This window comes from Siniperca chuatsi, linkage group LG24, assembly GCF_020085105.1.
Source record: "Siniperca chuatsi isolate FFG_IHB_CAS linkage group LG24, ASM2008510v1, whole genome shotgun sequence".
Taxonomy (NCBI): Eukaryota; Metazoa; Chordata; class Actinopteri; order Centrarchiformes; family Sinipercidae; genus Siniperca; species Siniperca chuatsi.
In genome coordinates, this window is record NC_058065.1 from 737,839 (window position 1) to 764,285 (window position 26,447).

At 45.8% G+C, this 26,447-nt stretch overlaps 3 protein-coding genes across 4 annotated transcripts in view; all 3 read right to left on the reverse strand.

Moving 5' to 3' along the window:
- LOC122871907 (NLR family CARD domain-containing protein 3-like) overlaps positions 1-26,447 on the reverse strand; it is a 752,187-nt gene that overhangs the window by 556,871 nt on the left and 168,869 nt on the right.
- The window catches only part of LOC122871908 (gastrula zinc finger protein XlCGF57.1-like), a 134,727-nt gene that overhangs the window by 79,784 nt on the left and 28,496 nt on the right, over positions 1-26,447 (reverse strand). The window lies entirely within an intron of this gene.
- LOC122871896 (NACHT, LRR and PYD domains-containing protein 12-like) overlaps positions 2,152-26,447 on the reverse strand; it is a 30,595-nt gene continuing 6,299 nt past the window's right edge. Inside the window, exons 9-14 of one of the 3 annotated variants that reach the window (XM_044187465.1) lie at positions 26,260-26,433; positions 25,666-25,839; positions 25,080-25,253; positions 24,030-24,203; positions 20,139-20,185; positions 19,103-19,976 (exon numbers count right to left, since the gene is read on the reverse strand). In XM_044187465.1, the coding sequence (XP_044043400.1) occupies positions 19,429-19,976; positions 20,139-20,185; positions 24,030-24,203; positions 25,080-25,253; positions 25,666-25,839; positions 26,260-26,433 (1,291 nt within the window). In that variant the 3' untranslated portion in view covers positions 19,103-19,428. Of the gene's footprint in view, positions 2,687-19,102; positions 19,977-20,138; positions 20,186-24,029; positions 24,204-25,079; positions 25,254-25,665; positions 25,840-26,259; positions 26,434-26,447 lie in introns of those variants that run through there. The other 2 variants (XM_044187463.1, XM_044187462.1) reach the window with 2 other exon arrangements.

A 26,447-nucleotide genomic window follows, 5' to 3' on the forward strand; every position in this document is an offset into this window, starting at 1 on the left:
ATGAGTAAAGAGTTGAAACCATGATCCGCATTCATATGATTGGCTGAGTGCTGATCATGTGACTGCAGGTAACCCTCCCAGCATGCACTGGGGCACCAGCTTCATGGAGAAGTCTCAGGCCGTGTGTCCCTTCAGTTTGTTTGACATGTTTCCGCCCTGTGATCTCTGTAGACATGAGATATTAATATTTTGTGTCAGACGAGCAGTGATGTTGGTGATCGCTGACGTTCCTGATGGACGAGACTTTTCACTGATAATCAGCAGAATTAAACTTTACTGCAATCTCTTTAACAAGTCGAAGTAAAGTGCGTTCTGCAGTTAATCATTTAATAAGCTAATGATATTAATAATATTTGAAGTTTTAGTGTTCAAAAGCCACATGTTGGATCCTGGAGGGTGGTTGCAGATTTGATCATGTTGAAGTACAGGTGACTCTTCACTGATGACTCCATCAGCAGAGCCGCATGTTTTCTTTTAAACTCAGTATTATATCGACAAACTTTCATTAGAAATCTGAGAAAGCAGGCGTTTGATTTGGAAACGACTTCATGTTTGGGGTTCACCGTAACAAATCTGGTCCTGATCCAGCTGACTGTCAGTAAGCTGCACTTCTGCAGGTCTGGGCTTCAGGACTTGTTGCTCTGACAACAGGTCCAGATGAATTTTAAACCGGCTTCAAAGGACCAGAAGATCCAGACTCGAGTCAAATCGTCATCATTCTGATCCGGAGAACTCGGTTATCCACGTACGAACAACGAGACCCTGTTGGACACAAAGGACTCTGGGTAACTGTGGCGGCATTTCTCACTGTTTTCTTAATCACAAACCAAACGATCAATAATCAGCAGATGGATCCAGAATGAAAAGCATCATCAGCTGCAGTCCGATACAAACCGGTTCAACATGAGCTCCAGCTCCACCAGCTGCAGCAGCAACATCCTGCTTTACATTAATGCACGAGGAATAATAACCTGATGATAGAATATATAACAGCACAGCAGCCACAGGGACGCTGCACTGCTTTAATGCTTTAAGCACTTTTTCCTGATTACACTTTTACTGCAGGAACATAAATACTCTGCGTGTTACAGGGCGGTTTCAGTGCTTTTACTGCAGTAAAGGATGTGAGTACTTCCTCCAGTACAGCAACACTTTGTGCTGTGACAGACTCCTTTAACCACATGTTGGTTTCTGTAAATCCTTCCTGCTGTTCCTGGTTCAGAGTTGTCTTGTTTTGAAATCACTTCACATTCAGCATTTCTTTCTCCCGTTCTTCGTTTGGTATCAATAAAAAATAATGAAGCGAGACACAAAAACCCATCTCACTAGCTGGCTTTCATCAAGCCAGCCAGCTCGACCCACCTGGACTCACCTGTTTATTGTTCCCCTGAAGATCAGCTGCGCTGCAGTCGGACAACGGCGGAAATTCGCAACGGGAAATGTACGCAACGTGATTTCAGTCGGTTTTAGTTGATTTTGACGTTTTGTTTTGTTTTTAGTGTTTTTGCTTTTTTGAACACACACACACAGACACACATTTGTCACGTACCTCAGGTGGCCTGAGCCGGGGTTCGAACCCATGGCTCCACGTCGCTGGTCGGAGTCTCTCCCCGCTGGACCATCTTCAGTACTGATGAATGTGAACAACCGGAGAGACAAAGACGATCAGACTGAGAGGAACCTGCAGGAGACTCACCTCCATCAGTCCGGAGAGAAAACCTGGACAGACTCTCTGGCTTCTGGTTTAGAATCACTTTGTTGTTGAGCTGCTTGTCTCATCATTTACAAGTAAAACCAGATCCACCTGTCCTGTTGGTCCTGATGGTCTAGTGCTCAGGACTCCCAATTCCCACCCAGGACTGGATTCAAGTCCAGGTAGCTGCTCTTTCTTTTTTTACTCCAATGGAAGTAGAAAGGATTTGAATCCACAACCACTTGTTCTATTTTTCCATCCATCAGTCCAACATCTTAATTATACTTTGACCAGCAAACATTTCCAGTTTTCTACGTTTCATATTTAATATGTAAACTGAAGTGCTGAGCGCTGCAGGGCCCCAGTACAGCTGGTTAATAACAGCTGGCCTCCACAGCTTCAGGTCCTCCCTCTCCTTTGCAGCAGCATCCAAAGTTTCCTGTAGACCGCTTTCACAGCAGAAACACAATGTTCAAAAAGAAAAGGTCCTGGACCAGAACCCAAAGCCAGGATAAAGAGGTTCAGTGAATGTGGTGTTGAAGGTGTGGAGGTGGATCAGTGTGTCAGAGGAGACTCTGTAGAAGTACAGAGTGCCAGCAGGACAGTCCACATACACTGCTACTCTGTGAGAGGCAGAGGAGGAGGAGGAGATGAATGTTCTTCTGTTATTGTGACAGACAGAGTAACCACCATCATCAGAGCAGCTCAGACTCCAGGACTGATCATTCCATCCAAACCTGCAGTCAGCTCTGTCTCCTCTCCTGCTGATTCCTCTGTAACTCACTGATATATCAACTCTTCCTCTCCACTCAACCTCCCAGTAACAGCAACCAGTCAGACCATTTCTACACAGCAGCTGAGGCCAGAAGTCAAACCTGTCTGGATGATCAGGATATGGCTGATACTCCTCCACACGTGTCACCTTCCTGTTGTCGTCAGACAGTTGGATCTTTCTGTTCGCTGTGTTTGTGTCGAGTGTGAGTTCACAGGAATCTGATGGAGAGAACGAGACACAACACAGCTGCAGTTATTAATCTATCATCTGTTTGATGACGACATCAGAGACATGAATGAGTGATGTCACAGTTTGAAGATGGCTGAATGTGTGCTGCTTTGTTTTCATGAATCAAAGTAAAAACACACTTACACTTCCTCAGACCTGGTGTCAGCCATCGGACTCCACCAGGCTCCACCCTGAAAGGAGGAGGGGGGTCAGACCTGCACGTCCTCTTTCAGCAGGCAGACATGGACATTACATTACTCTCATCCACATCTACACAATCTGTGCCTCCGGCCTGCTTCTCCCTGCCCCCCCTGCTTCTCTTCACCTCTGCCTCTCTCCTCAGACACTGAGAGTGACCCACAGGATGTTGGTGTGTGTGAAAGAGGACAACAACATCTGATCACACACACAAACCTCTTTTTGGATCGTCCCGTCTCCATTAAGCCTCCCGGCTGGTCTACCAAACAAACAGGGCCTCCCGACACTGAACCATCTACAGCAGAGACCCAGAGTCTGTCTCTCCTCTCCCGTGTGAGCCCGACTCCTTCAGCTCAGCCCTCCACCTGCTCCACCTGGGATCGCCATCACCACCTCAACAACATATGCTTCATCCAGCAGCAGCATCTGGCCCAAGACTTGGCCTGCATGAATGCTGAACGCTGCTGAAAGAGCAACTACATAGCGTCACATTACGTAACATAAGGGACTGACATCGTAGAAAAGGTTTCAGTCGTAGTCATCTGGACACTGTTTTCAGAATCAAGACGTTTCGGCTCCCATCCAGAAGTCATTCTCAATTGTAAAAATGGTCTGAGAACTCAGAAATTTAAGCTACTCTGTGTTACTTAAGCCCTGCCCTCTTCCTGAGTGTCTGCTGTTTGCCCTGCCTAGTTTGACCTGAAACTGGGACTAACATTGTATTTCTGCTGCGAAACCGGTCTACAGGAAACTTTGGATGCTGCTGCAAAGGAGAGGGAGGACCTGAAGCTGTGGAGGCCAGCTGTTATTAACCACCAGTACTGGGTCCCTGCAGCGCTCAGCACTTCCAGTTTACATATAAAATATGAAATGTAGAAAACTGGAAATGTTTGCTGGTCAAAGTATAATTAAGATTTTGGACTGATGGATGGAAAAATGGAACAAGTGTGATAGAAATTTCTGTCAGCGAAAAAAATCTGGCTTCGTCAAGTCTTATTTGAATCCTTATATTCTAAACTGCTTCAGTCTTCGATCCCTCTCCTGCTCTCCCACCCAGGTCCTTCCTGTTATGCAGCAACATTTCTGTCCCCATGAGTTACTTAAATATTTCGAACAACAAGGCCTTCGTTTTCACGTAAACACAGAATAATAAACATTAAAAAAACTTTGTTTTACTCTACTAACCTTTTCTTGGTACATGGTTTTACCATGTCCCCAGTGCAACGTGATCAACTTCCACAAGAACTATAAGCCATAAAATTTTGAATATACTCAAAATATTATTTCGTTATTATTTTCTACACCATGTTAAACTGTCTCTGAATATATATATATATATATATAAAAAAAAAAAAAACTTGGTCCTTCACCCTCCGCGGTTGGTCTCATCCTTCGAGCTCGGGTCCTCTACCAGAGGCCTGGGAGCTTGAGGGTTCTGCGCAGTATCTTTGCTGTTCCTAGTACTGCACTTTTCTGGACCGAGATGTCTGGTGTTCTTCCAGGGATCTGCTGTAGCCACTCCTCCAGTTTGGGGGTCACTGCGGTCATCGGTCCAAGTGCTCCGATGACCACGGGCACCACTGTCGCCTTCACCTTCCACGCCTTCTCCAGCTCTTCTCTGAGCCCTTGGTATTTCTCTAGTTTCTCATGTTCCTTTTTCCTGATGTTGCCATCACTTGGTATTGCCACATCAACCACAACGGCTTTCCTCTGCTGTTTGTCCACCACCACGATGTCTGGTTGGTTCGCCATTACCATTCTGTCAGTCTGAATCTGGAAGTCCCACAGTATCTTGGCTAGGTCGTTCTCTACCACCTTTGGAGGTGTTTCCCACTTTGACCTCGGGGTTTCCAGTCCATACTCCGTGCAGATGTTCCTGTACACTATGCCAGCCACTTGGTTATGGCGCTCCATGTATGCTTTTCCTGCCAGCATCTTACACTCTCAGGGGCCTCTTTGCACAGCCTACACCTTGGGTCTTGGCTGGTGTGGTAGATCTGGGCCTCTATTGCTCTGGTGCTCAGGGCCTGCTCCTGTGCAGCCATGATGAGTGCCTCTGTGCTATCCTTCAATCCAGCCCGCTCTAGCCATTGGTAGGACTTCTTGATATCAGCCACTTCAGTTATGTTCCGGTGGTACATCCCATGTAGGGGTTTGTCCTCCCATGATGATCCCTCCTCCAGCACCTCTTCCTCTGTTCCCCATTGCCTGAGACATTCCCTGAGCACGTCATCTGTTGGGGCCTTATCTTGGATGTACTTGTGGATCTTGGATGTTTCATCCTGGATAGTGGCTCTCACACTCACTAGTTCACGGCCGCCTTCCTTACGGCTAGCGTACAGTCTCAGGGTGCTGGATTTGGGATGGAACCCTCCATGCATGGTGAGGAGCTTTCGGGTCTGTGGTCTGTATCTCTTCCTTTGGCCACCTTATTATTCCCGCAGGGTATCTGATCACTGGCAGGGCGTAGCTGTTTATTGCCTGGGCCTTGTTCTTGCCATTGAGCTGACTTCTTAGGACTTGCCTGACTCGTTGGAGGTATTTGGCAGTTCCTTGTTACCTCTTCGAGGTTGCCATTTGCCTGTGGTATTCCAAGGTACTTGTAACCATCCTCAATGTCTGCTATTGTTCCTTCTGGGAGTGAGACCCCTTCTGTGTGGACTACCTTCCCTCTCTTTGTCACCATTCGACTGCACTTCTCAAGCCCGAATGACCCAATGTCAGAGCTGTAGATCCTGGTGGTGTGGATCAGTGAGTCGATGTCCCGCTCGCTCTTAGCATATAGATGATGTCATCCATGTAGAGGAGGTGGCTGATGGTGGCCCCGTTCCTGAGTCGGTATCCATAGCCAGTCTTGTTGATTATTTGGCTGAGGGGGTTCAGACCTATGCAGAACAGCAGTGGGGACAGAGCATCTCCTTGGTGTATGCCACATTTGATGGATACTTGTGCAAGTGGCTTGCCATTGGCCTCAAGGGTGGTTTTCCACAGCCTCATCGAGTTTGCAACGAAGTCTCTTAGAGTCCTATTGATGTTGTACATCTCCAAGCATTCAGTGATCCATGTGTGCAGCATTGAGTCATATGCTTTCTTGGAATCAATCCAGGCAGTGCACAGGTTGGTGTGTCGGGTTCTGCAGTCTTGGGTGACTGTTCTGTCAACCAGGAGTTGGTGTTTGGCTCCTCTGGTTCCTTTGCCAATGCCCTTCTGTGCTTTGCTCATGTATTGATCCATGTGTCCACTTATCTTAGCCGCGATGATGCCTGACATGAGCTTCCATGTTGTGGAGAGACAGGTTATTGGCCGATAGATGGATGGGACTGTACCTTTTGCAGGATCCTTCAGGATCAGGATTGTACGCCCTTCAGTAAGCCATTCAGGGTGCATCCCATCTCTTAGCAGCTGGTTCATTTGTGCTGCTAGGCACTCGTGGAGTGCAGTGAGCTTCTTTAGCCAGTAGGTGTGGATCCTGTCGGGGCCCGGTGCTGTCCAGTTCTTCATACCTGAGACTCTTTCTTGGATGTCTGTCGCTGTGATGGTGACTGGATTCTGTTCAGGGAGGTTGCTGTGGTCCTTTCTCAGAGCCACCAGCCACTGTGCATCGCTGTTGTGTGATTCCTCCCTCTCCCATATACTGTTCAATTTCCAGCCTTGGTGGGTCTGCTCTACTGTTATTACCCTGCCATTGAGCGTACACTTTTGCAGGTTGAGTTGCGAACAGCCGGTTTATTCTTCTGGCTTCATTATCTCTCGTGTACCTCTTTAGACGGCTGGCCAAGGCTTGGAGCCTTTGCTTGGCAGTTTTGTGTGCTTCAGGTATGGGAAACTACTGCTCTATTACTGATCATCAATGAACTACTATGCTATGCTTCAGTAGTAGAAACTACTGTCAAAGTTTAGTTAAAGGTCCTTTGATGAATCATATTAGCAGACGCAATCCTACACAGGTTAGCTGTTTATCCACAAAAGTAAATTAGATTGTAAATGGTCATCATTTGAATGGGTTAAGGAATCCTGACCTGAGAGTTTCCAGTGTACAGTATGGACTCTCCAATCCAGCAGACAGTAGCTTCGGTCCTGAATCCTTAAAGTTGTTGTTACTCAGGTCCAGATCTCTCAGACTAGAGGACTGGGAGCTGAGAACCGAGGACAGAGCTTCACAGCTTCTTCCTGAGAGGTTACAGCCACTCAGTCTGGAGAGGAAAAAATGAACAAGACGCAAAAAACATTTGTGTTAAAATGTTGAGTCTGGACTTTTGGTGATACAGTATATATAATCTCTTCTCAGCAGGTTTTAAAATCCTTGCTGTTCAATACTAAACATGTTGTAGATGTGATATTTAATCATAACTGAATCAGGAATTAACAGACATCCAGTTATCAAAGTCACATGATATCAGAAGACAAAAGTTCACATGTGAGAATATAAATGTATGTGAAGAAGAATGATGCTGAAAACAAACAAACAGGTTTAATAAACTTCTCTGGATAAAAAACAGTTAAAACATGAATCTGTCATAACGGGGAGGTGCTAAATAGAGTTATGTGGACCCAAAAGCAGATGACGAGGAAGCGGTCTTAGGGTGAAGTAGCCAGATGACTACCGTTTTTATTGTGGGGTGGAATGCAGGCAACAACAGGCAGAGGTGAGCAGACAGGTAATGAGCAGACAAAATGCAGATGAGTACCGGATAACATGGGTGAAAGCAGTGGCCAGGTGGGGCGGACGGCCCGGGGGCTGGACAGGTGCGGAGCTGGGGACCTCGGAGCTGATCTCCCAAGGTCTGTGATGGAGACTGACACCATCCAAACACCAGACAGAAGACTGGCGGCGAACACTGAGAGTCACAAGAGGTCGGCGGCGAAAGCTGAACCCTTCTGGAGGCCGGCGGCGAAGGCGGAGCCCTTCTGGAGGCCGGCGGCGGCGGAGCCCTTCTGGAGGCCGGCGGCGAAGGCGGAGCCCTTCTGGAGGCCGGCGGCGAACACAGAGTCGTAGAAGGCCGGCAGCGAAGACGCAACCCTTCTGGAGGCTGGCGACGAACACGGAGAGACACTGGAGGCCGGCGACGAACACGGAGAGTTGCAGAAGGCCGGCAGCGAAGACGCAACCCTTCTGGAGGCCGGGGACGAAGGCGGAGAGTCACTGGAGGCCGGCGACGAAGGCGGAGAGTCACTGGAGGCCGGTGGCGGACGCTGAACCCTCTAGGAGGCCAGCGGCAAAGACAGAGAGTCTCTGGAGGCCGGCGGCTGACACTGACCCTTTCTGGAGGCCTGACCATCCACTCAGGGACCAATGGCGGTACAGCGGGGCCGGGGACTGGCAATGAGACGTCAGGATGGGGAGCCGGCGACTGGATACCAGGGCGTGGAGCCGGCGATGGCGGGACATCAAGACAGGGTGGCGAGGCGGCAGAGCCGGGAGCCGGCAACGGCGGGACACCAAGGCAGGGCGGCGAGGCGGCTGGACCTGAAGCCGGCGGGACATCAAGGCATGGCGCCGAGGCGGTTGGGCCTGGAGCCGGTAGCAAGGCGGCTGGACATGGAGCCGGCGTCTGGACAGCAAGACGGAGAGCCGGATCCGGACCAAGGAGCTGCTGTGATCCAGTAGGGACTGGAGCTAGCGACGGGACTGCTAGACTGGGAGCCGGCTTTGGAACCTCAGGGCTGGGAGTAAGGAGCTGCTGCGATCCACCTGGGAAACGAGTCGGCTGCGATCCAGCAGAGAGTTCAGGGAACTGCTGCGATCCAGCCGGGAAACGAGTCGGCTGCGATCCAGCAGGGGGTTCAGGGGACTGCTGCGATCCTGCCGGGAAACGAGTCGGCTGCGATCCAGCAGGGGGTCCAGGGGGCTGCTGAGGTCCGGCGGAGAGTCCAGGGTGTGGCTGATATCCAGCGGCCGAGGCGAGGACAGGGTGCGGCTGATATCCAGCGGCCGAGGCGAGGACAGGGTGCGGCTGATATCCAGCGGCGGCGACAGGGAGCGATGGCTGCTGCCATCCAGCAGAGACCGGGAGTGGTGGAGAGTGATCGGAATCTGTAGGCGAGGTGGTGCCGGCTGTTGAGAGCTGGGTGGTGAGTCGGGAGACCTGCTGGGTTAGCTGTGCGATTTGGGAAACCATGGCATGTTTGCTTTGAGTCCGGAGTAATTGTTCATGCTTCCCTAGCAGAATCTCTGTTAGCTAGCGTTAAGTGGTAATGTGCTACCTCCGGGTCTTTACCTGCTGGGTCCACGTTTGGTCGGATCATTCTGTCATAACGGGGAGGTGCTATATGGAGGTATGTGGACCCAAAAGCAGATGACGAGGAAGCGGTCTTAGGGTGAAGTAGCCGGATGACTACCGTTTTTATTGTGGGGTGGAATGCAGGCAACAACAGGCAGAGGTGAGCAGACAGGTAATGAGCAGACAAAATGCAGATGAGTACCGGATAACATGGGTGAAAGCAGTGGCGTGAGTCCAAGGAAGAAAAACAGTACACAAGGGAGCAGGCAAAATCCAAAATCCAAGAATCCAGAATCCGAAATCCAAACAAGGTCCACAGGAGAAGAAAGAATCCAAGATAACACAATCACAGTCACAGTCAAGGGCTTGGCGAGGAACAACACCATGTGTACAACAATGATCCAACCCAGAACAAAGAAAAGACCAAGAATAAATACCCTAGGGGAGGTGAGATAACAAGACACAGGTGTCAACAATCAAGGGAGGACCAACAATCAAAACTGGAGGGAAAACACAGACAGGAAGTAAAAACACAGGACACACAAGGGAAGGAGACTACTACAAAATAAACCAGGAAGTGCCAATACCAAAACTACAACAGAATCAGTGATTTTTAAAGTTTTAACAGCTGACCTCTTTGCAGCAGAGGGTTGTCGTCCTTTAAAATCAATGAGGCTACCAATTGACCAGTCACTCTTCAAGGATACACAGCTGGGCTCCGGTCCAGGTCCAGGCTCAGGTCCAGGTCCAGGTTCAGGTCCAGCAGAGTCTGGTCTCTGCTGCTCTGGGCTTGAACACAACACACACAGAGCTTTGAGTGTGAATAATGATGGTGGAGTGATCTGAGTGCTGAGCTCTGATATGGAGAAGAGTCATGGACAATTAGAGATCCTCATCTCACCTCTGAGCTCTGGTCTGGCTGCCATGTTCCCCACACAGACTGGTTTTAGAGGGAGGGGCTCCCTCCTCTCTGTCCTCACCCTGATTCATGCTGCTGAACTCACATCCACATCAGCTCACACACACTTTGATCTGGAGAGGAAACACAAATCCTTCATCTGCACATCAACTGAAATCCTCCTTTCCATCATTTCTCCTGTAAGAAGATCAGCTGCTCCTCCAGTGATTGGCTGTTACTTTCTGTTTCATATCAGTGTCAGCTGAATGCAGTCAGACATCAGTGAGGCAGAGGAAGCTGCCATCAGCTGCTGGACTTCTACTATCAGGCCACTAGATGGCGTCATGAAGCTGCAGTGAAGTGCAGATTTACTTTCACTTCAGAGGATATCGTTATCATACCATGTCATTAGACGCTCCTTATAACTGCAGAGCATGAAACATGTCTTTAGTTTGCTTTTCCCTCCAGTTTTGATTGTTTGCCCCGCCCTAATTAGTTGCACCTGTGTCTTGTTGTCTCCCCTCACCTGAGTGTATTTAGTCTGAATAAACCTCCATGAATCCACTTAGACACCAGAGAAGAAAGCGGCTGCAGAACCTGCCTGAGAATCCTGCTGTTTCTAAGTTTCCTTCAGTCTCACAGAGACAGCTGTCTGTCCGTCCACGGGTCCACTGCAGACAGGAGCTGCCGACAGCTGCTTTAATGGGACAGTTTGCCAAAATTTAAACAAATATAGGCTAAAATTCAGGGCTTAAGTCATTGAAACCATGACAACTATGGGGCTTTTATTGTAGCAGAACTATTTACAAGTGTGAGTGGAGAGTTGTGTAACTGTATCTCAATCCGATTTGTAAATGTGTAAAAACAAATCTCCAAATCTGTATTCAGATTTTCAAGTATATTGAGATTTGTAAATGCGTAGACAAATCTGTAAATGTGTACATAGATATTAATGACTGAAAAGTCTTTTGGAATTACAGACAAGTCATCAGTTATAACTCAGCCGGCCTCTCAGTTGTCTTCTTACTTGTGACTTTTTCCTCAGTATTTATACAGCCACATCTACTGTGTAGTGGTGTTCTTTGACTCACTGTTGTGTGTGTAGTTTTGTACAGTCAGAGAATAAACAGCTAATCAGGGAGAGTCAGATAATAAAAGGTTTAAGGCTGTCAGACCAGTTCTGACTCTCCCTCGTTCCTCAGCAGTGAAGTCAGCTCAGATTAAAGTCTAACTAAAGTCTAACTAAAGTTGCGTCCGAAACCCAAAACTGGACCGTTCCTCCATTCAGCCACTTTCCAGGTCAGCAAGGAGTACCACATCTTTTTTAAAGGATCATGGGACTGTTGATCCCTGGCGGTTCAAAGATCCATCCACTTGTTGCTACTCTTTTGTCCCCCCGTCCACCAATCGTATTCACGGATCGATTATTTTCTCATAGACAGAAAACTTCTGCCACATGTCAAACACTGTGACCATGAAGCAAACGTCGTTCTGACCAGGCTCCGCATTTTCTACACATAGCGTTTCAGCACAAATCAACTGCTGCTTCCTGGCGACTGAATCATTTATTGCTAACAGTGCATTTGTTTAATTCATGTTTGCCCAAACAGAACAATTTGTTTCTATTAATGATGATGGGAAAGAGTCAACAGGAACACTTTGGGAGGCTCTCAAGGCTTACGTTTGCGGGCAAGTAATTTATTTTGCTAAGTCTGCCCGTTGCTCCCGACTTACACACCTGCCTAAGATTTCAGATGAAACATTAGAAATTGACCGTCAGCACTCAATAACACCCACTCCAGACCTCTACAATAAGAGGATCTCTCTTCAGTCAGATCTCCTTTCTACTGAAGAATTGGTGAAACTACTACTGCAGACCAGACACAGACTGTATGAACAGGGTGAGAAGGCCGGGCACCGGCTGGCTCATCAGATTCGCCAAGCAGCCGCATCAAGACTTAACAGACATCCGCACGACCTCTGGTGAAATTCTTACTGACCAACAGGAAATTAACAAAGAACTGAAATCTTTTTACACAAATCTCGATACCTCAGAGTCCAATGGTGACCCTTCATTAATAATACTTTCTAAATAAACACATTCTAACAACAGAAGTAAGCCACAAGGCTGGAGGAGCTGCTCTCGCTTGAAGACTTAACACAAGCAATAAAAAGTATGCAAAGCCTTAAAGCCCCTGGTCCTGATGGGTTTCCCTCTGAATTCTTTCAAACTTTCTCTAAATGAACTATTAGACCACTAGATGGCCTCGTGGAGCTGATGGGAGGATTTTACTGCTCTGCTTCACTTTGTGTGGTGGCCATCTTTCATCCCGACATTTGGATGGTTCAAGAGAAGAAAACAGTTTGTGTGCAACCAGGAGGGCGTTCAGCCCCGACAAAACGTAGCAAACGTTTATTTAAACGGAAACGGTGATGCGTTGAACACTCTTGTGTGTGCTGCCTTTTTAATACGGAGGTGTTTATATACACGCCGCTGCTAATTGGGCAACACCTCTGAGACACCAGCCAAACGAGAGAAAACGCACCGTTTCACAGCGTTTTGAGGAAACATGTCGTTTAACCCGGAAACCGTATCAAAGCGGTGTTTTCAGATTGAACGTGCCCCAGATAACCTGCAGGCATCAGCTGGAGGTGGTGGTGTAGTTACTCACTGTGACCAGAGAAGAGTAATCAGTTTAACGATTCTACACCTCCTTCTCTTGTACCTCCTTTTCTACTTCCTCCACTCCTTCTCTCTTCCTTCTCTCCCCTTCCTCCCCTCTTTTCCTCCTCCTCTCCTCAAACCAGCAGCTGGCAGCAAACAGAGACTCAAAACTGGTTTTCCCGCGTTCCACAGCTGACGAAGCGAGAACAGAGAGAAGGGCTTGGTTTGTTGGCACAACTTCAGTTTAGACTTTAGTTGTTGTTTTGACAGTGAAGGCCGACTCAAAGCTCACAAGGAAACATGCATTCAAAATGGCTTCTCTCCTGCTCAGCTCCCCTTTAACACAGAAAAGTCTGAAGAGAAAACTACAAGAGACAAAATGGCTCCGACAGTTAAATTAATAAAAGGTCGACTTCAACATGCTGATTAATGTGCAATGTAAAACAAATCTATTTAAAATAATAAAAAGTCTGGCAGCAAAAGTTGTCAAACTGTTCCCATTTAATTACAGTAAAATACCATGAAAAGACAGATTCTTGCTATAATTTCACAGCCCAACTTTAGTACAATTTTTCATTATTAGAAAACGTGAAAATGCTGCATAAATACCTTTGAACTTCACTGTTCTTTTAAATTACAGTAAACTTTTGTTATTTGATAGAATGATTCAGTTTATCTCCAACATCTGTCTGTCAAAGGTTTCTCCTGTAAAGTGAGTCTGCAGCTGCTTGTTGCTGTTAATACAGAGTTTATCTGGAGTGAACCACAGCTCGCCACGATATTAGGGCTCCTCTTAGGTAGGGGGCCTCCGACAGTTCAACAACCCCACGTTCATTTTCAGACAGATGTTACATTTGCGAACAATGCAATTATTTTCAACAGCTCTTTCGTACGAACGAAGAGAACCGAGTCGTGCTCGGTGAGAGCCGTTGTTTTTATTGTTGTGCCCAGATTTCACTGCCTGCCCTAAACCCACTCCCCTTTCCGTGAACAGTGAGAACCGGCCAGTCACAAGACGTAGACGTGGCGGGAAGAAATGAGCCAAACTCTAGTAAATTCATTGACAAACCAGAGGGAGATGGTGTCACCTTGTGTAATGGTTACAATGCACTGACATTAAGTCTGGAAACACGAGTCCTTTACTGCTGCTAAACCTCGTCCACATGTGAAATGAAATGATGTTGACTTTGATCCAAATCTTACCCTGTTATTATCCTAGTGATTATTTCGCAGATAAACCTAGTAACCTGCGCCCCCTAAAAAACAAATGGCTCTGGAAAGGAAGGACCCTCAGATCCGGCTCCCTAGAAAGAGCCGTAATTCCCATCACCGCTTTCAAACGTGTAAAACAACGACATCAGACTCACTCACATTGTTCCTGTGAATGTCCGTCAGATCTGGCATCTTGTCCAAGTCTGTCTGTAAAAAGAGAGACCTGCTTGTTTGTATTATGGTGACTCCACGCATAAAGTGTCTGCAGGCTGCTGTCTCAACATCGTTACAAAAGGATGCAGTCTGACTGGTCTGACGGCTCAAACAGTCAGTTCACATTGTCATGGTGTTATGAGTCCGCAAATATATACTACTCCATATCAGGCTCAGCAGGTGTTTAACCCTTACATACTGTTCATATTCTACACCTTCGCAGTACAGATCTCCTCATAACAAGTGTCTATACCACATTTGGAACCACAGGTCTATTTAAAGTGTATAAATAGCCTATCAGGCGTGAATCAGGGTGATTCATCTTTAAATGTTTCAGAGAGCAGGGAGAGTGTATTTTTTAGGTTTCACACCACTCATTTAAAACATAGTCTCATTATAGAAAATGAACCAATGGGCTGCTGCCCCTGCTTTATGGGCCGGCCATTGGCAAAAACAAGGTGCATCGGCCCACCGGGAAGATGCCTGGTAGGCCAGATTACCAGTCCAGGGTTGGTCTGCAGGATTTCACTCAATGGAGACGAAAGCGACGGCTTTTAATTGAGTCACTCTTCCACCAGAGAGCCTGAATAATGCACTTTGTTGCAGTGATGTACAGACGTTAAGGGCAAATCCTCCAGTTTGAATCATTTTCTTTTCCTCGAAGTGCAGAAACATTACGCGTTGATGTGAATGTGTACTTATGGATGTGCACGTGTGTGTGTATACGTATGCTGTGTGTGTTTACATTTAGTTGTTTCTTTAAGAGATGGATCCTCCCCTAGTTTATTTTACTTTTACCTTTTGTTTTTTAAGTGTCTGTTTTGTGTGTGTTCTTCAAAAGAAAGCCTAATAAAAAGTAAATAAAAGAAGTTTTATGTTGGAGTTTGTGTTATTCTAAGATTTTCATTTTCACTGCAAATGTATATCGGTTCCAAATATCTGTTATCAGTCTCCTTGATTACTAATAATCGGTATCTGCCCTGAAGAAACCGTATCTGTCGACCCCTAGTCCTGACCTGAGAAAGAAACAAACACACTCACAACGTTCTGATTACTCCTCTGACCTTCATGTTCAAGCAGCCTCCAACTGCGACGCGGTGTCTTCGGCACAGGAACGAGGCAAGATGTCTTCCACAGAACAGGGACCCTTTGGAGACTCAGGCTCAGGTTGAAGACATGTTGAAGGACTCCACATAACTGGGGGGCACAAGCTTTTAGCACCTCGGGGCTAACGCCATCGGGGCCTAGAGCCTTGTTTGAGTGGAGTTTCATCAGCTGTCCTCTCACCTGGTCAGCAGTCAGGCACACAGCAGGAGTTACAGGCGGGGGAGGGGGGGGGTCGTCAGTCTCGAGAGGGCCGTTAGCCTGAGAGCCAGTTGAGGGGGGAGTAGGACTCAGAGGAGTCTGAGGGCCGACAGCAACAGGTAGCGTGCACGTTGGTGCATGCGCACTAGACGAGTTTATAGTTAGGATAGTTGGACTGAAATATAGTTATTAGAATTGTATTAATGACTGCTGTTAACCACACTGACACCAGCAGCGATGGAACTGGACTGTTAACGTGACTCACAGAGAAACCATCATCAATACACATATTGATACTGACACTCTGATATGGACTGTATCAGCAATCCCCATCGCTACTGATCAGTACATATGGATCCTAATGATAAGTGTGAGTCCTGGACTCTGTTCTTCAGACGTGTCTTAACTAATCCAGACTAACGTGCTGTTCTCAGGCTGAAATGCTCCTTTTGATTCTGGATGGAGTCATGTGAGCGCTCTCTGTTGAATGTTAATTATCAGCGGGTCTCTGCCTGATTCTGCTCCACATGCATCTGTTGGTGTTTTTCTATGTAAAATGTATCTGCAGAGTCCTGCATGTAGAGACTCTGCTGGACGTTTGTCCCGGCGGGTAAAGCTCTGGTGACTGAGTGGACCCCAGACTCACCACCAGACAGCGCAGTGGGCCGGATGACACTGTCAAATATTTTAAACCAATTTTTTTATTTTAATTTGGAAATCATGAAATGTTCTCTTAATTGCATTTAGAGCTCTTAGAGCTTTTTCTTTTAGTGCGTTCACTGCCATGTTGAAACTCTCTGATGCTGTTATGGTTACACCAAGGTCGGTATAACTCACACTGTGTTCAATGATATGATTATTTATGATAAACTGGTATTTGTTCTCCTGGTATCTGGGGGTTTTTTTTTTAAATCATGACATCAGTTTTCTTCATATTTCCGGCCAGGGCCCAGGTCTGGCAGCACTTTCCTACTACGTCCAGCTGTTGCTGTCGTCCTTGTTCAGTAGGAGACAGTAGAACAACGTCATCAGCGTAAAACAGAGACTTCTCAGCATCCTCCTTCACTTTGGCTAACTGAGCACGGAGCACACTGTTCTGCTGTCTGAGCACCTCTAGACTTCCTCTGAGGGCAGATGCCAAGGCCTGGTTGTCTCTCTTTAGCTGCTGGAGCTCCTCTTTAAGCTGCTGCAGACTGTTGTCTGGGTGGTCAGACAGCCCAGCTGGGCCAGACTCTCCTTCAGCTGGTTGGTGGTGCAGGCAGGTGTGGGAGGAGCAGAGATGGACAAGGTGGTGGGGTTTCCTAATGGGCTCTCATCATCTTCACTGTCAGAGGGGACATTGATCCTCTTGGTGTCCACCTCAGCTTTCAACAGGGGAAATGCCTCTTGAAAGAACTCCAGGTGTGCTTCATTCCCTTGGACCATGACCTTTCCTTGGGTGTAGGATGTGATGGTAAGCAGAGGGTCATCAATGTCAAGGTGTTCATCTTTACAGATCTTTAATCTGCCTCCTGAGCCGATGCCCTCGCTGGATACATATGCATAATTGCTGCACAGAGTATCTTTCCAGATGTAGATGGAATCAGTGAAGAATATGAGGTTGTTCTTCTTCCTTCCTGTTGTAAGAACCAGCTTGGGACCCAAAAGCAGGACACTCGGACAGAGCAGATAAAGTTCTGAACAGTTTTATTGTGCAGATGGATTAGGAGACAGCGGCGTGTCTGGCGAAATGCGTTGTCGTCCTGTGAACTCGACCGGACTGGGTCGGGGCTGGATGGCGGTGCTTCGAGCGGAGACCAGGGGAGCTGGTTCTGGGCTGGCAGGCGTGGTTGAAGGCTGGGCTGGTCAGGTGAGGACACGTTGAAACTGGTACCAGAGTCCGATGATCAGGAAACAAGGAAGTAGTGGCTGCTGGCGGAGTATGGAAGTCTTGGAGAACCAAGGACAGATGGAAGCGGTGATCACCGGCAGAGCATAGATCTAGGATGGAGACAGACAAGGTTACCATCCAGGTAAGAACAGGAAAGCTTCAATAGTTTTGCTTACGTGAGCCGTTACGTGTAGCGCGTACTGGGTACGAGGACGATCTGGCGCTGGAAGCGTGGATGAGCCCAGTAGATAAACGGTGGTGGTTGATGATAATGATGATCAGGTGTGCTGGTAATCAATCACAGCCGGGAGATCTGGAAGCCAGCCCAGAACACAGACACACACTCACACACTTAGGGGGACCGCCAGGAAACACAAGGGAAGGCAGATACACAAGAGCACAAAAGGATCAGGGGGGCATAACCCTATGACACTTCCTTCTTTTTGTTGGGCGTAGTCAGTGAAGAGGACCTCTGGGTTTTCACAGAGTGTCTTCTCCTTGTGTTTCTCCCTAGCTGTTCTACTTTTACATTTAGCAGGGTACTGAATCTCCTTGCTCTATACTCTGAGAGCTGTGCTGCCTTCTGATCGGTGTCCATGGCTACGACTTGTTTAGGCTAACTATTTACTTTGCTAGCTTTTCTAGGCTACGGACACTGGCAGAAAACTGAACTATGTACAGTTTACCAGATATATTAATGTTACCAACAAGGATGCTTTAATTTTTCTTCTTGTCTTTATAAGGTACCTCTTCTGTTAGCTTCTTCAGTTTCAGAGTCTGTCTTCAAAATGCACTTAGATATTCAGGATCAAACACAGGAAACCTTAAAACAACCAAGTCACTGTCTAGTCCATGGAGCCACTGTCCTTGGAAACAGAGGCTGGTAGAACTATTGATGTTACGCATTAATTCATTGAGCAACAGACAACTCGATACCTTTCTTAGAAAGCAACCAAAAGTAACACGGCAAGATGTGGTTTGATGTTACGCTCAGACAACTCCATACCTTTCAAAGCAAAAGTAACACGGCAAGACGACACATACCACGACACATATCACATGACCACCACAAACAAGGCCTCGTTGCATCACACTGGTATCAGAGAGGTGTCGCGCTGTATTTGAATAGCTGAGCTATAGAATCTGTTTAAAAGTAACCTCTTTGTATAACACAAACTTTAGTGAACAAAACCTGCTGTTGCTGTTTCCCACTGGCAAACCAACTGTGTGCACATTCACACCGAGTGTTAACAGTCTGATTACTCCTCTGACCTTCATGTTCATGCAGGCTCCAACTCACCTTCCTCTTCATCACTGGGATGCTGCTGCCCTCTGCTGGACTGGAAGAATTCAACAATCTGAACATTTTCATGAAGGTGTAGGCCGCACAAAACCTTTAAGGGCACATTCAATAAATGTAAAGAGAGCAGGTTTGTCAGGCTGTGATACACTATGTGGCCAAAAGTTTGTGGACAGCTGACAGAGTAACATGTGACTGTGACACCATGTTCATTAATGTGCTGCCATAACAGCCTCCACTGTTCTGCTGCAGGGAATTGTTCCCATTCAGACTCCAGAGCATCACTGAGGTCCAACACTGATGTTGGTGATCAGGTCTGGATCAAAGTCAACGTTCCAGTTCATCCCAAAGGTGTTGTATGGGGTTCAGGTCAGGGCTCTGTGCAGGCCAGCCAAGTTCTTCCAAACCAAACTGGGAAAACCCATTTCTTTATGGACAACGGTGTCCACAGACTTTTGGCCACATACTGTATCTTTCAGCTGAATCAGTAAGTAGTCCTGACCTGAGAAAGACAACAAACACACTCACAGTAACATTCTGCTTTTATTGGAACAAGAGCCAGAATTCAAAACAACACATGACAGAAGGAACAAGTCAACAGCATTTCCACCATTTAATGATCTGAGCGGCCATCTTTAAAGGACTGGAAGTGGAACAAGTTTACAGTGGAAATGAGCGGCCATCTTTAAAGGACTGGAAGTGGAACAAGTTTACAGTGGAAATGAGGAACCTTTGAAAATCACTTTGAGTTCATTGATGAATTTATGACAATAACCTGAAAGATTTCTGTAGCTGTGATCCTGTACAGACTCAACTGATGTGTTTCTTTAACAGGAGGAGACTCTCCCTCCTACAGAGAACACAGAGACACTGAGGAACCAGACCTGGACCAGAACCCAAAGCCAGGATAAAGAGGTTCAGTGAATGTGGTGTTGAAGGTGTGGAGGTGGATCAGTGTGTCAGAGGAGACTCTGTAGAAGGACAGAGTGCCAGCAGGACAGTCCACATACACTGCTACTCTGTCAGAGACAGAGGAGGAGGAGGAGGAGGAGGAGATGTATGTTCTTCTGTTATTGTGACAGACAGAGTAACCATCAGCATCAGAGCAGCTCAGACTCCAGGACTGATCATTCCCTCCAAACACACAGTCTTTACTGCCTCCTCTCCTGCTGATTCCTCTGTAACTCACTGATATATCAACATCTCCTCTCCACTCGACCTCCCAGTAACAGCGACCAGTCAGACCATTTCTACACAGCAGCTGAGGCCAGTAGTCAAACCTGTCTGGATGATCAGGATATGGCTGATCCTCCTCCACACGTGTCACCTTCCTGTTGTCGTCAGACAGTTTGATCTTTCTGTTCACTGTGTTTGTGTCGAGTGTGAGTTCACAGGAATCTGATGGAGAGAGCGAACACAACACAGCTGCAGTTATTAATCTATCATCTGTTTGATGATGACATCAGAGACGTGAATGAGTGATGTTTGAACAGAGACAGTTTGAAGATGGCTGAATGTGTGCTGCTTTGTTTTCATGAATCAAAGTAAAAACACACTTACACTTCCTCAGACCTGGTCTCAGCCATCGGACTCCACCGGGCTCCACCCTGAAAGGAGGAGGGGGTCAGACCAGCACGTCCTCTTTCAGCAATCAGAAGACATGGACATTACATGATCCTCTAGGGAACACTTTGTTACAATCTGTACCTCCAGCCAACAGGAGAAAGTACTAGAAAACAATAATAAGTACATCTATGCAAACTATAAACAGATGAAAAGTAATAAACGTATAAATATTTGTTGGCACTCAAGATAAACTAGCTGAGTACCAAGTGGGTTTACCGGTTGACAGGGCAGAAAGGGATGCCTGAGAGGAGAGCAGGTGCATCTACAGACAGAGAGAGAGAGGTATAAGATCTCTGTGAGCCTAAATAAGATAAATAACATGGGAAAACTAATATTGCATGAAGTAGTAATAAGAATATTGCACAATTATTCAATTATGGCGCAGAAAGGGTTGCATGCCTCAAGCAGACAGAGAAATAGCAGAGAGACAGAGAGACAAAGAGAAGACTGAGTTCACTTCAGGGAGGAGTTAAAGACGTTTGATGGCCACAGGTCTCCCACCCGGGTCCTTCCTGTTATCCAGAAAGATGGATGAGTTACTTCTCATCACACAAATGTGTCAAACAAACCTCTTTTGGATCTATCCAGAATAATGCTCATTAAAAGACTTTGTTTTACTCTACTGACCTTTTCTTGGTACATGTGCTCGACTTTACCATGTCCCCTGCCATAAACCAGAATGGTGACAGGGAGAGGCGACAGCCAGAGAAAACGCCAGGACAGAAAAACCCTCTCCCCCAGCAACCCCACCCTCACCTCCTGAACTGGAACCAGCGGCAGGGCCCCCAAGGTAAGGACCAGTGTGTAGTAGGACTGAGTCATGTGATAACAGCTTACAGGAAGCTGCATTGTTCCATGCCAACACATAATTTGTAACTGTGTGTTCATGTTACTGTGTTTTAGGCAAAGACAACAAGGTCAAACTGATACAATGAAAATGTAGAGGGCTCTGCAGAGAAACAGCAGGAATAATTCCTGTCAGGGCCTCGGCTGAAGAGCTGCTGCACGTCTTAAAGCATCCTGTCCTTCATGTTCGACGTCACTCAAAGCAGAAATAATGACAGTTTGGGGAAAACTCCTCTTAGATTTAAATCTGCTGTAACAAACATGACGTGTCCAGATGTGAGTACAGGAACATCTGTAAAAACAGGTGGAACTTCAGTGTTGGAGCCCAAACTCCCCTGGTCGCCGCCCCCTCAACCCAAAACTAGAAGTGGTTGGACGTCCTTTGTCTTCTCTTCCTCTCTTCTCTCGTGACTCTTGACTTCGTGCTGCCTTCCCTCCTGACCTGAACTGAAGAACTGCAGATGGAGGACTGAAACAGCAAAGACTTGCTGGAACTTCTGCCAAACGAACCGGGCCTCCCGACACTGAACCATCTACAGCAGAGACCCAGAGCCTGTCTCTCCTCTCCTGTGTCGCCAAAATGTTAAAGCATCCTGTCCGTCCTTCCTCATAGACTTTTTGTTCATACTTTTATCACTTTGTGAACATTCAGCAATGTATTTTAGTCATTACTGCGTCGTTTCTATTGACTAAATTCAATTAATTCAATATATACACCGCATCGTTAAAAGCTGACAGTAATGAACACAGCTGGGAGCTATTTCCGGTGTGGACATTCTCCTTTTGTCCCAGGTTTCGTCTCTGTCCTGCACCTGATCTGAAACGTTCTGGAGGTGTGTTTACTTCCTGCTGCTCCCACCAGAGGAAACATCATGAAAAACATTCTGCAGTCCAAATGATAGGATACAGAAGTGAGAGAGTGTGTTTGCCTTGGTGGAAAACCCACAGTGGTGATTCTGTTAGACAGGTTCTTTTAAATAACCGTTTGAGAACAAAGCTGAATGTTTTTCATGTTTTGTGTTAATTTGAACAGATGAAGAGGATTAACAGCAAAATTCTGTTATTATTTACAATTTTGGGTTAAAGTTCTGGTTCTAAATAAACAAGATACATTCTACTCATCAATAATTGTTTTGTTATTATCTGAAGATCAAAACATGATATGATGGAATAAGGGATAATATCAGAGATAATCTTAACACGTGGTAGTCAGCCACCTTATCCTCCCTGTTCTCTGTTTCCTGGTGTGTCTTGTATGTCCCTGACTCGTCTCTGGATGTGTGTGTATGTCTCCTGGTCTGGCTCCGTGGTTTCCCGCCTGCTGCTGATCACTGGCACTATCCTCTATCAACCACCAGTCTCCACAGTTTAAATACCAGGCTCTCCCACAACACCAACGCCAGATCATCCACGTACACTTGCACGACCACTACGTCAAGGCTCCTGAAACTTACAAGTTAAGAACCATTGCTAAGTGTGTTTTTGTTACCTCGTTTGTGATCCTGTTTTGCTCTGCCGCAGGTGGATCACAGTTTCTCTGCCTCAGTCTGGATTCTTGTCAGCCTGCCTGCCTGCTTCTCCAGCTACTCAACCTTGCCTGTCTCCACCAACTCCACCACGTAGCCAGACCCTTGGGATCCGACCTGCTCCTTTCTCTTGGTTCCGCTGACGGTCAGTCTCCACACTGCACCACCAGCTCCTCGCCTCACAGACCAATCTGCCTGTCCAGATCCACGCAGCCTCTAACCCCCAAACGGGTGACCGCTGCTTCAGTCTCCACTCCTGAACTACCGCTACCTTCCCTGAGTTACCGAAGACAACGCTGAAGGCTTCGCTCCGAAGAACTACACCCCTTCCCACTATTCCACTGACATTCAAATAAAGAGAGATTTACTTGCAAAAAGACTTCTAGTGTGTTCTGCATCTGTGGGTTCGAATAAGATCGTACATTACGACATAACATTGTTAAACATTTACATTGTTAACATTGTGTGATAATATGTAAATGTCCCCAACAGGTCACAGTCCACGTCTGAACAACCCACCCATAATTATTATTATTTGAGTGCCTGAGATTGGCCAGTATGTTTTCCTGACAGTTAAACGTGTTACTAGTCTTATATAATGCAACAAACATGAAAAATCTATCATTGTTTTCCAAACGTTATGAGGCTAAATGTTGCTGCATAACAGGAATGACCCAGCTGTGATTAATAACCAGTCTGACAGCGTGTTGACTAAACAAACCGACGCAGCTTTAATAATTTCATTATTAGACATGTTCTGTGCATCACGTTATCTTCTCTCTGAGTTCGTTAGAAGTGTAAATAAATTATCATATAGCTGAGACAAGTCCTCATGTAAATCTTTTAATATCAAAGTCCCTGAAGTTCCCAAGAACTAGAGCAGCGACTTAGCGTCTGCAGATTTCATATATTTACAACCCATGTTTGCTGTGAAGACTATGTTCACTACAATTGTTCTACACTGATAAAGGGACAGTCCAACATTTGGAGAAATACACTTGAATGTAGCATCTCAGAAATCCTGAGAAATCCTCATCAGGTTCGAACACAGTTTAACTAAATATAACTGCTTTGGAGTTATTGGACGGTTTATTTTTTCTCTTTTGATGGAGCTAGGCTAGCAGTTTTCCCCTGCTTCCAGTCTTTGTGCTTAGCTAGGCTAAACATGTCATGGACCTGAATGACAGACAGGTCCTTTAACATGCAGAGATCTCTCCAAACTGCATCAGTTATTACCAACAGCCAATTATCATGTTTGTTCCTAGAGATGTTCTCCTTGGAGTCCTCCTACACAAATATCTCCTTTTCATGTTCAACCAGTGTTTCTGTTCTGAGCAAAGGAAAAAGGTTTCCTACATGTGTGATTGTTCATATAACATTCATATCCACCATTAACCAAAAAGACCTCCTCTATCAGACTGATTGACTGTGGCTGCAGCAGGCCTCTTCATACCTGAGAGTGTCCAGTCTCCAGTGTGGATCCTCCAGTCCAGCAGACAGCAGCTTCACTCCTGAGTCTCCTGGATGATTGTAGCTCAGGTCCAGCTCTCTCAGATGGGAGGGGTTGGAGCTCAGAGCTGAGGCCAGAGAAGCACAGCCTTCCTCTGTGATCAGACAGCCTGACAGCCTGCAAACACACAAAACAACACACATGGCAGATCATCTGAGGGTCCTGCTGCGTCTGTCAGATACAGGAAGAGACTGTCTCCAAATATATAAATAAATAATACAATGACTGAATCGGGTAGTTAACAGTAACCATGTCACTGTGATCTAAAGCCATGCTAAAAGCTCTGTGAGGCTGTACTTAGATACAGCTGTGTTTTGAGCTAAATGCTAACATGTTCACAATGACAATGCTAGCATGTTCATGTTGAGCATTCATGTTTAGCAGGTATAATGTTTGTTGCTAATTTGCTAATGTTGACCAATCCAGTAGTTGTTGAGATGTTTCAGTCTGGACCAAAGTGTTGGACCGACTGACAGACCCACATCACGCTGCTAGCATGGCTAAAAACATTAAAATGTGTTTATGAAGAGTGAAGCTTTTGTCAAAAAGAGAGAATAAAGACATGTACGTTGAGCAGAGTGCTGTGTGCACTCACTAAAGAAACATATGACTTCACAGTAGTTTATCAAAGTAGCCACCAGACAGGAAACTAGTCTGCTCTTTGGCTGCAACCAGAGCTTGAGGAACTCCCTGTGAACACTTGGCTCTATGTTTGTTTTATGTTCAGGTACATTTTGGTTCAGATACAAATTTACAATAAATCTTTAAAATCATCTGTGGTATTTAATAACTCAATAAAAGCAAGAGAAAATTACTTTTAAAAATCCACATGGAAAGTAATTCTCTGGGTTTAAAAACTACTGCTGGAGTTTAGTTAAAGGTTCTTTGACAAATCATATTATCAGACACAATCCTACACAGGTTAGCTGTTTATCGACTAATGTAAATCAGATTTAAAATGGTCACCAGTTGAATGGGTTAATGAATCCTGACCTGAGAGTTTTCAGTGTACAATGTGGACTCTCCAGTCCAGCAGACAGCAGCTTAACTCCTGAATCCTGCAAGTTGTTGTTTTTCAGGTCCAGCTCTCTCAGTCTAGAGGACTGGGAGCTGAGAACTGAGGACAGAGCTTCACAGCTTCTCTCTGAGAGGTTACAGTCACTCAGTCTGGAGAAGAAAAAATGAACAAGACACAAATAACATTTGCTGAGTCTGGACTTTTGGTGATACAGTATATATAATCTGGTCTCAGCACGTGTTAAAATCCTTGCTGTTCGATCCTAAACATGTTGTAGATGTGACATTTAATCATGACTGAATCAGGAATTAAAAGACATCCAGTTAATCAAAGTCAAATGATATCAGAAGACAAATTAAGTTCTCGATCTCAGCAAAAGTTCATATTTTGGCCTGAAACAGTATGTGAATCTGAATAGAACAAAATACATTGGAAAACTCAAACATTTTCTGAACAGTGAAATTTAAACTCCTAACATAAGAAAAGCGGTTTAAATTTAATGGAACTTAAAATTTCACAACATTTCTCAAATCACTTAACACGAACAGTAACTTGCTCAACCTGAGCGTTTCCAGTGTACAGTGTGGACTCTCCAGTCCAGCAGACAGCTGCTTCACTCCTGAATACTGCAGGTCGTTGTTACTCAGGTCCAGTTCTCTCAGACTAGAGGACTGGGAGCTGAGAACTGAGGACAGAGCTTCACAGCTTCTCTCTGAGAGTTTACAACAACTCAGACTGGAGAGGAAAAAAAAAACAAGTTGCAAATAACATTTGTGTTAAATGTTGAGTCTGGACTTTTGGTGATACAGTATATATAATCTCTTCTCAGCATGTTTTAAAATCCTTGCTATTCAATACTAAACATGTTGTACATGTGACATTTAATCATGACTGAATCAGGAATTAAAAGACATTCAGTAATCAAAGTCAAATTATATCAGAAGACAAATTAAGTTCTCGATCTCAGCAAAAGTTCATATTTTGGCCTGAAACAGTATGTGAATCTGAATAGAACAAAATACATTGGAGAACTCAAACATTTTCTAAACAGTGAAATTTAAATTCCTAACTTAAGAAAAGTGGTTTAAATTGAATGGACCTTAAAATAAAATAAACATTCTCTAATCATTTAAGACGAACAGTAACTTGATCAACCTGAAAGTTTCCAGTGTACAGTGTGGACTCTCCAGTCCAGCAGACAGCAGCTTCACTCCTGAATCCTGCAGGTCGTTTTTACTCAGGTCCAGCTCTCTCAGACTAGAGGACTGGGAGCTGAGAACTGAGGACAGAGCTTCATAGCTTTTCTCTGAGAGTTTACAGCAACTCAGTCTGGAGAGGAAAAA